The sequence below is a fragment of the Atheta coriaria genome, unplaced genomic scaffold, assembly GCF_025399875.1.
Source record: "Atheta coriaria isolate IRGN ID8LTWV9N9 unplaced genomic scaffold, Caltech_Dcor_3.1 hic_scaffold_7_pilon, whole genome shotgun sequence".
Taxonomy (NCBI): Eukaryota; Metazoa; Arthropoda; class Insecta; order Coleoptera; family Staphylinidae; genus Dalotia; species Dalotia coriaria.
In genome coordinates, this window is record NW_027045449.1 from 5,894,421 (window position 1) to 5,905,243 (window position 10,823).

The 10,823-nt window shown below is 38.9% G+C and overlaps 3 protein-coding genes and 1 non-coding gene across 7 annotated transcripts; 3 read left to right on the forward strand and 1 right to left on the reverse strand.

Annotated features, from left to right (window-relative positions):
- Positions 1–213: 213 nt before the first annotated feature.
- On the forward strand, positions 214–4,076 carry LOC135795907 (uncharacterized). Its single transcript, XM_065307731.1, has 12 exons — positions 214–464; positions 528–675; positions 1,342–1,437; positions 1,496–1,658; positions 1,718–1,768; positions 1,927–2,430; positions 2,496–2,639; positions 2,701–2,823; positions 2,887–3,023; positions 3,098–3,199; positions 3,542–3,701; positions 3,758–4,076. The coding sequence occupies exons 2-12, from the start codon at positions 553–555 to the stop codon at positions 3,850–3,852; spliced, it is 1,698 nt and encodes a 565-aa protein (XP_065163803.1). The 5' UTR covers positions 214–464; positions 528–552; the 3' UTR covers positions 3,853–4,076.
- On the reverse strand, positions 3,391–3,464 carry TRNAV-AAC (transfer RNA valine (anticodon AAC)). The gene has a single exon. It is a non-coding gene; the product is annotated as a tRNA-Val (tRNA).
- Positions 4,077–4,537: 461 nt separating the features above from the next.
- On the forward strand, positions 4,538–7,974 carry LOC135795908 (sodium/potassium-transporting ATPase subunit beta-2-like). 4 transcript variants are annotated; one of them, XR_010549179.1, is made up of 6 exons: positions 4,538–5,094; positions 6,234–6,494; positions 6,643–6,926; positions 6,994–7,165; positions 7,240–7,417; positions 7,495–7,974. XR_010549179.1 is itself a non-coding variant. In XM_065307732.1 (5 exons), exons 1-5 carry the CDS (start codon positions 4,905–4,907, stop codon positions 7,341–7,343), a joined length of 1,011 nt encoding a protein of 336 aa, XP_065163804.1. In that variant the 5' UTR covers positions 4,538–4,904; the 3' UTR covers positions 7,344–7,974. The 4 variants fall into 4 exon arrangements, 2 of the variants coding, with proteins under 2 accessions (XP_065163804.1, XP_065163805.1); XR_010549180.1 differs by having other exon boundaries at positions 7,597–7,974; XM_065307732.1 differs by having other exon boundaries at positions 7,240–7,974.
- A 1,276-nt stretch (positions 7,975–9,250) lies between these two features.
- On the forward strand, positions 9,251–10,396 carry LOC135796213 (uncharacterized). Its single transcript, XM_065308142.1, has one exon. The coding sequence runs from the start codon at positions 9,368–9,370 to the stop codon at positions 10,166–10,168; it is 801 nt and encodes a 266-aa protein (XP_065164214.1). The 5' UTR covers positions 9,251–9,367; the 3' UTR covers positions 10,169–10,396.
- The last annotated feature ends 427 nt before the right edge of the window (positions 10,397–10,823 follow it).

The following is a 10,823-nucleotide window of genomic DNA, read 5'->3' on the forward strand; positions in this document are numbered from 1 at the left end:
GGCTCTCGGCGCACACGCACATGCAAGCGGCGGCGGTGTGAGCGGGACGCGGTAATGATTGCGGCGGTGTACACACACGGCTTACGTGAGCGGGTGTTGAGCGGGACTGCGCGGCGCGCTGCGAACTGCGGCGATTGCAAGGTTTGGGACTTCGGGCGAGTTCGTGACGTTGCCGAACGTGTGTTACATTTCCAATATGTTTGAAAGCAGGGAAACGCTCTCGTTTGTATTCACACGAATTGGATTGTGTAAAACACGCGGCCGTGTTTACCTCTTCGATAGTTTTGCAAAGTCGGGCGAGTGTCACGCGCTCGCGAGTCACGCGACTTTTCCTGCTACAAGAGTTTTACCATAGGCAACCTAATAAACAACAGCATGATGATACATAATGTCAAAAAGACAATTTCAAAAGTTATCAACTTTATCGCATGTTATAAATGCCTATTAAAACTGTAAATGGTCAAGTAAGTATATTCTAAGTCTATTTATTCAATTTAAATAATCAATTCCTTATTGTGTTTGTATAGGATTTTTACAATTATGAGATAAAAGATGCCCGAATACTCGAACAGGATGCCCATAGGAATCGCGATTCGAAAGGTCTCTCGAATCGCATCAAAGAAGATTATGATACAGTTCGGCAACGCAAGAAACTGGGCAAATGTAAAAGATTTCGTAAGTTTCTTTATAACAAAGAAAATAAGACATCGTGTAACCGCGCAGGCAAACATTGGGGTAAATACATTAATAAAACTACATTAAATTGTTATTTTAACCGATTAATTTTAGGAGCCCTAATATTCTACTATGCGTTTTTCTTTGGTATTCTTTTCCTGTTGTTTTTTTGCTACTTTTACGGCATCAATAGATCTATGACATTCTATGCATCGGATACGTTATTACCAGCCGAAAAAAAGTTCCACGTGTCCGCCATTCCAAGTAAAACATACCGCCATTTTGAATCAAATCTAAACCTTAACAGAATGCTTAATTTATTTATTAACAATTGAGTTTTTTTAAGCGTTCACTTTTGTGCCACTTTCCGTTAATAATTATCCTCATCCTTTGGTCTGGTATAAAATGCACGGCACAGACACACCAAGTAATCGTCGAGGTGATTCATATGTTGATGCAATAAGACAATATTACAAATCACAAGCGACCTTATGTGCTAAAGAAAAAAATAAAGCTTGTCATGTTCATCCTAGTTTCTACGGGCCGTGCGGTAGGGGTAACTTTGGATATGATGATCAGAAGCCATGTTTACTTATGAAGTTAAACACAGCAAGTTACAAATTTAATGTAAAAATAAAACAATATTTTCATTAACTGTTTGTATAGAGGAGTGGTTGGCGGCCGGATGCTTATCATTCAATGCACAAGGTACCCACATCAATGCCTAAAGAGTTAAGAGACAACATTGATCTCAACAGAGAGGTAAAATGGTAGAAGTTTGGTAAATAGCAAATTAATAAATATTTTGCAATTATTACAGACATTGTGCATGTTTTGTGCTGGTGCAACGTCCTATGATGAGAGGAAAATTGGAAAAGTTACGTTTTACCCGGAACCGTGTTATAATGATTCTTCGTTTCCATTTTCTCAGGGACCAATTGATGCAAATCCGACAATTGCAATTCAATTGAAACAAATACAACGTAATTATTTACTTATGAATGTTAATAATAGTTCTATGAAACTATAAAAAGAATTTTAGCTGGATACGTTGTTGAATTATCTTGTCAATTATTTGGGTCGCAGGCTGAAGGTACAGGAGAACACAGACAGTCTGTTTTTATATATGTTGGTATAAAATAAATAGATTTTAAATAAATCAAAGTAGGTGTATATTGTTGTCATGACTTATAATTGTAATCGGTGAATGATACTTGTTAATAATTAATATTTCGCTACTAATCATGTCAGACGACGAGAAACCTTCACCTGAAGACAAGCAAGAAGAAAAAGACCATGCAGATGAAAACCCAGTTGATCCAAACTCTCAGGAACAAATTCCAAGTGGATCTCAACCGAAACCCAATCAATCTGATGATTTATCACGAGAGAATTCCAAACAAAAGCAACCGCTCCGTGGGCAAGTTGAACAGTTCAGACCACATCGGATAAGTGTCGCAGAAGAACAACAGCCGCAAGAAGATGATGAAAATTTGGCGTTGCTCAAAGGCGTGCCACAATCGCATAAACCAGAAGCTTCTGCGTATACCAAACTGGTGGATGCTGATTCTGTGATAGATGTGGAAGGTACTTCCGGTTTGGATTTGATTGCATCGGACTCGTCCGGGATTCCCCGCACACCGAGCTTAGAAAAGAAGCAGCCGCCTGCACGCGGGCAGTGTTGGAGCAAGTTTAAGAAGTATGTTTACAACAATGAAAACAATGCCTATTGTAACAGAAGTATTTCTAATTGGTGTAAGTTGAAAATTATGACAATATTGTTATTGTTTCTGAATTTAAATTATTATTTCGATTTACAGGTGCGATATGTACATATTACTTCTGGATTATTATTATTTTCTTGGCTGTGTTCATGCTTTATATTTTGACATTCATATGGCGAGACAGTGAGAATAAGTCGCCTGCTCTTTTGAAGATTACCATTATGCCCGATCCGAATCCTGGTAATAAATTATACTCATTTTAAAATAGAGACCATAATCGAAATTATTATATATTACATAGCTTTAGCGATTGTTCCATTGGATACCAAAAACGGTGACATGTTACTTTGGTACAAGTCTACAGGTCCAGGCAATTACCGAAAACCGCAGGATAGTATTAATGATATAACAGGATTCCTTGCAAGTAATGAATTCTATTTGTCGAAATAAAATGTGTACTTAATTAATTTATGATGACGTGTTATAGAACAAGAATTGACTTGTCACCAACAGAAACTGCTTCAAAAGCCATGTCCCTTTGAACGGGCTGAATTTGGACCATGTGCTTACAAGGATTATGGTTATGATAAGAATAAGCCATGCATATTTTTAAAATTGAATAATGTAAATATGTGGATAGCAAAATAGTATTTTATGTGAGATTATTAACATATTTGAATAATATTTTTGTCATTAAGCTATTCACATGGATGCCTGCGCCCATCCCAAAAAATACCGAATTTGGGCCGGAAATTTCAAAGAAATTAGTGAAGAAAATTCTTAACGAGACTCCAAGCCATGTAAGAAATTCAATAATTCATCAGAAATAATTTTATTCTCTAAAAACGCGCAGCGGAAAATATATAGGCAACCCAAATTATCATTAGTGTTAATTTACTTCTAAAGTTCTTTAAAAACAGTTGATTACAATTAAAATTCACTATTTGGTTAATATTTGTACTTGTAAAATGTAAAAAACGTTTACAAAAAGTGTTTCCGCCCGGGTTCGAACCGGGGACCTTCCGCGTGTTAGGCGGATGTGATAACCAACTACACCACGGAAACAGCTGCTAGCATAACTCACAACATAGCAGCATGATATAAAAATTTATTTATAAATCCCCAATTCTCTTCTAATTTAGAACGTTTATGTGGATTGCCGCGGAGAAACTCTTTATGATCAACAATACCTTGGAAATATTAAATATTATCCCGAACAAGCCTTCGATGTTAAACATTTTCCCGCCACAAAAGAAACAAAAACGAATCCATTGGTTGCCATTAAACTGAATAACATCCAAGGTAATGTAAAGTCAAAAATATCTAGTACATATTAAAATAAATTAATATTCTTGCAGCTGGACATGTCATTCAAATCCATTGCACCCTACTCGCAGGGAACATCAAGGACAAAGCTAATTCCAATATTAAACTCACAGTTTATATCGAGTGAGATACATTTGTTCTTATTTAATAATAATCTGGTAGATGAGTCAATTTTTGCGTTTTGTCATCTTGTACGAGCCGTGTCGATAGACATGATGCTTCTGCAATGGCTGAAAGCGCGTTGGCAAATTGGCAGGATGTCGTTGTTTAAGTAAGGCATCAATTTCATGAGAAAAATAAACGTTTGCGTCGTGAGTGGACGTGTGTGCCATGGTCACGCAGTTTCTTCAATGGCCGTCTCTTTAATCGGCGACAAACGTGGCGTAATCGTAATGGCAGACGCGTGTTTTTATTGTACAATTTATGATCTCGTTTCTTGCAACAACTTCAAAGCTGAAAAAATTAACATAATTAATTTACACCTACCAGAATTAAGTTTAAAACAAAATTTCAGATAAAATTAAATTAAAACCTGTTTAAACTGATTTTCTGGCTGCAATTTAATCACAGGTGGAAAATGGTCGCCATGTTGACAATGGCGCATTGTTAAGCTCTGCTAACATCAAGGTGAAGCGCACTGGTTCAGACGCATTATTATCAGCGCATGCAAAAATGTTGCGACATTAACTCGTGCATGTTGATCCATAAATCTGCTTATCATGTTATCACTAGGTGAAATTTCAGCAGTCTGAAGGTGGACCACTACAGATTGTGCAACTAAATTGCCATCGCTGTTATTTTCCATCGATTTGCAGAAATAGTCCCCTGAAGAAACACAAGTGTTAATTCGCGTAGGTCCAGTAGGCGGGTAAAGAGATGGTTATGCAACGCAACAATGGCAGGCAATTTGGATAATTTGGGCCGGCCAGCGACAAGGATGTGCTTCATATAGCGCGCGGGCAGCAAACGAAATCATTTAATTTCCGGGCGGGCGCGACATAATCGCGAGCACTGAATGCCAGGCGAGCCGCATTCAGTTGTCCCGACGACCTTCTCCGGGCAAGAAGAACTTGCGGGTGTACGGTGCGTGCACGCAGTACGCACTTTTATTTGCGCGTGTGATACGACGAAAAGTGCGCGCACAAAAAAACTTTGGAAACTTTAGATTTTACAGCAAAAATGCCGCAAAATAACAGCATCAAGAATCGGCAGGGGTCCGTGGTGGAGAAGCAGGAGGACCTGTTGCACATGCAAACTTCTTACTACATCAAACAAGAAGATATGAAGCTTTCGGACAAGGAGAAACTCAAAAGGTTTATATGGAATCCTGTGAACAGGCAGGTCATGGGAAGGAATCTTACCAGTTGGTGTAAGTTTAAAACTAAAAGCAAAACATAGGCAACTAAAACTACGCAAAATTAAATACTACATTTTGGGTTGCCTACATTAACTTCACTTAAGTAATATTTCATTTACCACAAGATATTTACCATTTAATCATAAATATACAATTTATACTAATGCGAAAGTATATTATTGTGAATCTATTGTTAAACTCGCTGTTATCACGAATTTTAATGCAGATATGATAGTTTATGTCCGTTTGAGTCATAAATTAAGCCCACTTAATCCAGCTTTTCGCTTATACAAGTGCAAGAAAGAAAAAGCACTGCCGTTGACCCACGTATATATAAACGCTACTATGGCAACGCTGGACGCCCGACCTCGCCTACCTGTTTTCATTAGATAGAGTATGAGTAACGTTGGTTAGTGCAGTGAAGTTTACCGAAGCCACGCCAAATGCATTCCGTCCACTAGTTTTATAAACTTTATATACGCTTCGATAGTCTTAGGTTTTGTACGAATTTTTATACCGCGTTTACACTTAGAATAATTAAATATTAAAGAGACAGTAAGGTAACAATGACGGCGTCACCTAAATTCTCCAAGAAGGGCCATAGGTGGGGCTACAACAAGGAAGATGGGACTTATTACGGAAGAGATAAAAGAAGTTGGGGTAAGGCAATAAAAATGAATTTATTTAGGGGATAGATGAATAGTTTATAACTTAGGCGGGAAATATTATTGTTGTTATTGGTAGAAATTGAAGGAATGTGATAATAAAATGTGCGTTTGATGGTAAACTGTCTGATGACACCTGTTTCTTGTACAATTGTCGTTTATATTTAATACTATTGTCTTAAAACGCGTAAAATTTAGTAGGAATTATAATGTTTAGGAATAAGGAGGAATTATCGGAAATCGATGAGTAAACAGTGAGGAAAACGTGCTTTTTGTTTATTTTATTAGCGTCGACGCCTTAATTAGGACCAACGATGGACGATCACAACAAATGTGAACCGCGTTGTTACTGTAGGCAACTCTTCACACTCGAACTTTTTAAACAGACTTCATTCAAGTTATATGTATGCGTTGGTCATTATTTGCAATAGTTATTTGTTTATGAATAAACAAAATGTTACCTTTTTTTTGTTTTGTTTTTCATAGCAAAAATTAGTTTGTTCTACATGGTCTTCTATGGAATGCTGGCCGCCCTAGTAGCGATCTGCATGTGGGTATTCTTCCAAACACTAGACCCACGTATTCCAAAATGGCAGATGGAAGGTTCCATAATCGGGACCAATCCTGGTTTGGGTTTCCGACCCATGCCAACGGATGACAACGCCGAGTCGACGTTGATCTGGTTCGAAGGATCAAACAAAACAAACTACGTAAAGTGGGTGGACAATCTAATGGGATATTTAGACAGTAAGAAAAATATCAAAAAATATCCCATAAAATGAAAAACAATCACATTCCTGATTTTTGTTTTGATACAGACCAATTGATATATTGCTTATATTTATACATTTATTCTAGTCAGTGATAAAATACAAAAAATAAATTTTCTCCTTAGAATACTACACTCCTGGTAAAACAGAAAAGGGTACCGCCTCAATTCGTAGATGCAGCTACACGCATCCCCCGCAACGCGGTCAAGTGTGTGACTTCGATGTGCGTCTATGGGAAGAGTGCAGTCCTGACAAATTCTTCAATTACCATCGCAACGCGCCATGCATCTTCCTTAAGTTAAACCGTATCTATGGCTGGATTCCACAATTCTACAACGATCCCAATGATTTACCCGAAGAAATGCCCGATCAATTAAAACAACACATTCGCAGCGTAAAACCTGAGGAGGTAGCAAAATTTACAATTGTATGATAATCATAGCATAAATAATCTAATGGAATATTTTCCAAAACAGAGAGACACCATCTGGATCAGTTGCGAGGGTGAAAACCCCGCAGACATTGAATACCTCGGTCCTATTCGTTACTTCCCGAAGGTGCAAGGATTCCCAGGATATTACTATCCGTTCGAAAACACCGAGGGTTACCTCAGTCCGTTGGTAGCCGTACAATTCGAACGACCTCTTGGTAAGGACCCTACTCTATCATTCAATAAAAATGTAATTTACATTGTAAACTAAATTTATATCAATATTTTCCAGCCGGGATTGTCATAAACATTGAGTGCAAGGCGTGGGCAAAGAACGTCAAGCACAGTCGGGCCGATCGGACCGGTTCGGTGCACTTCGAGCTTCTCATAGACTAAGCCCTCCGCCACCGCATGTATATCAGTATAATCATGGAGAAAACCGAAGAATACAACATATCACACATTCCCAGGTAAACAACACGCACAAATCTGAAGCAATCCGCATGCGTGGTGCATTGATAATTTATAGATCTGTAAGTACATGTAGGTAGATAGTCTTCTCGCGAGTCTTTTCGGGTACGACTCGACTTCATTCGAATATTGTTTATATTCACCGCGCTTAAGTCCTGAAGCACCAACTCGATTCCAGATCTGATTACTGTCGATATCATGGAAGTAAACGTGCCTTACAAGATGTAAACAGCGATGGTAATCGAATTTTAGGGACGTAAATGTGTTCTCTATTTTATTAACTAATTTAAAAAAAATGAAAGAAAATGTTCTGTGTGTTTTATTTTGTTGTTGTGTAGTTGTTAACGAAGATGCTGTAAATACTCTTACGAGGAAACGAGAAACGAGCTATTTATATACAGGAAAATGTAAAAACTATGAGATTGCTATCGAATACATCGAACCGTGGAGTGTTACTTGAGTATATAAAGATATATGGAGCAAATTGTATTTTTCTAGTTTATGTATAAATGCATTGAAAGTCGAGTCAAAATAATAAAGAAACTATGTAGTACAATCGTATTGTTTTCTAATTTTAACCTTAGAAAATATTCTCATTTAAAAATCATCAACATTGCAATGTTTGCTGCAATAAAATAAACAACAACTAGAATATAAATCCCAGATTTAACGAAATGCGCTAAAATTTTATCGGTTTCTCTACTAAGCAAACTTTATGTCGCTTTTACTGCCCCGTCTCGATCATTACGACTTTATAAATTACTGCCAATAAAGTGGGTGGAGCGCGTTGCAAATAAAATTTATCCCCGCGCTGGTACCACCTTATTATCGACACACACGTCTTCATAAATTACTCCGCAATCACACCCCTCGCCTCCCAAAAGCACAAAGAATCTTCCGTAAAACTTTAATTAAAATGTTCGGGCATGCGTGTCTTTGTTTTTAATTACTACGCATGAATGGATTTCCTGTTCAACGTATGACGTCTATACGTTTCTGCGAATTGCATTGGTGATGGTCAGGGACTTATTTGTCGAAGGTGAAGGCGAGCGCAGAAAAATTTAAGCGAAGAAATTGCGCAAAAAGAGCAGGAAAATCGCGTGACCTTGTGCGACGTGCGAACGCGCGTCTTCAGCCCGCCCGCGGAGCAAAAAGTTCGCGGACGCCTGCGATGCGATTCTTCCTTCGATTCGATCGCGCCGATGGATTTTCAAAGTCAACAACTTGGCGTCGCATTCTTCTGGCTCGCAGTTTACACGGCACCGGTAATTGATCATACAGTACGTTCACAACTTAATTATACAAGCAATAATTTCGTAGATGTAAGGGTTTATTCCGTCCTTACCAATTTTTATGATGTGCTAAAATGCCTAAACTCATTTTCCAAAAGTTGGGTCCATTTTATTAAAGTTGGTCCTCCAGGAAATTTAAATTTGCAAAAATTTATTTTCCACACAGGATAATGTTGATTTTTTTAAAAACATAAAAAAAATGACAAATTCCAAATTAAGGACTACTAAGTAATAAAAACAAAATATGAAAAGAAATAAAAATGAAGTGTGAACAAACTGTAGAAAACTAGTATCACAACCCGTACGCATAACGACGGATAACGCGCAAATAAAAACGCATGCAGGTACTTACCGGCCGAACGCACATGATCAACAAGTAAGGTGCAATTGCCCTGCTGCGCGCCTCTCGCTCAAGTTCAAAGACAAAATGGCGGCGTGGACAGCGGCCGGTGGACAGTCGACACCAGAAGACAACAAAAAAAGCTCACCCTGTGCGTATATGGGTGCGGCACCAGTATATAAAGCTCGCGCCGAGGGACGCCGTCTCCGAAGACGATTTTCGCGCGACGTGGCGAGTACTGGTGCACCAGCAGCGCCCGCAAGTGCAAACAAACATCTTACCATTACCAAGCAATCAATACGCGAGCTGAAACGAAGATGAAACTGTTAACATTCACATCGATACTCTTCTTGGCGGTTGGTTTGGATGCCAAGCCGGGACTTCTTGCTCCGGTGCTGTTGTCCAGCTCACAATACCATACGCAGGACCAACTGGGTCAATATTCCTATGGTTACTCAAATCCACAGTCGGCGAAGGCAGAGGTCAAGACTGCGGATGGTATCACTCAAGGCAGCTACAGTTATGTCGACGCCGAAGGCAAACTGCAATCTGTTCATTACACTTCCGATGAAATCAATGGCTTCCGTGTAGCGGCAACGAATCTTCCGGCACCTGTGTTGCCCCTGGTTGCGCCTACCTCCATTGTCCAGCATGACACCATCGACGTAAGCGTCAAAGCAAAACCTGCCGAAGAACAGCAAGAAAATCAAGAGCAATTGATTCAGTTCGATCATCAACAAGATGAACAAGCTAATGAACAACGCGCAAAACCACTACCCCTGGAACGTTCGCAACCAACCGTACAAACGCAAACTACAACTATTCACACACAAGCATTGCCGATATTGAGAACTTCTTTGCTCACCTATCATTCCCCAGCATTGCTACCAACAGTTGCTCATTTGGGTGCTCCAGGATTTGCATACAGCTATGGTTATGGCTATCCGCAATACGCTTATGTAAATCATCTCACACCGATTGCATACTCACAGCACATAACCTCACATGTGCCTGCACCAGCGCAGTTGCCTATAGTTCAGACGGAAACACCTGAGGTGGCGCGCGCGAGAGCCGAACACATCAAGGCGCATGAACAGGCCAAGGCACGGAATCTGTAAACTGCAAGTTTTAATATTTTTTCGCACGTGCGATGAACATGTTTGGGAATCCTAATTTTATGGTGATTATACTGTCTTTCGGGGTGGGATATAATGGTTCTTGGCTCGTCCTGTGACGGGGTACAATATTTTTGACTGAGCACTAACTTTACGTTTATGTTTTTTTGTATGTATCAACGAAGCTAACACTTGAAACAATAAAGGAACTTTGTGGAAGAAAATGTAAAATATGTGTTTCTTTTTTAAATTCGATGTTAACTTGGTTGCATATATCACATAAGAAAAATCACGCAAAACAAAAACTTGTGTTCTTTTAAACAAAATTCTCATGCAAAACACTTTGTCAACGTGAATTACTTCATATTCAAAGAATCACGTGACATGTGTTTGCTGAAAGTTTACTAAGTTTATCAGAAAAAATTGGTAAACCAATCTTTTGTTTTGTGTAATTCAATATTATGGCAAATTGAATCGCTAGGAATTTATAATCTTTCCGGTAGCATATACACCTCGTAGTTTCAACAAATGCTAATATTACGACATTGTTTACGTTTACCCGTTTACGTTATTAAACGTTCCAGCACGTTTTGATCGACGCGACACCGGTGCTCGCATAAGCCGCATCTAACCAGTTTGGACTGCAGCGGACCGACAA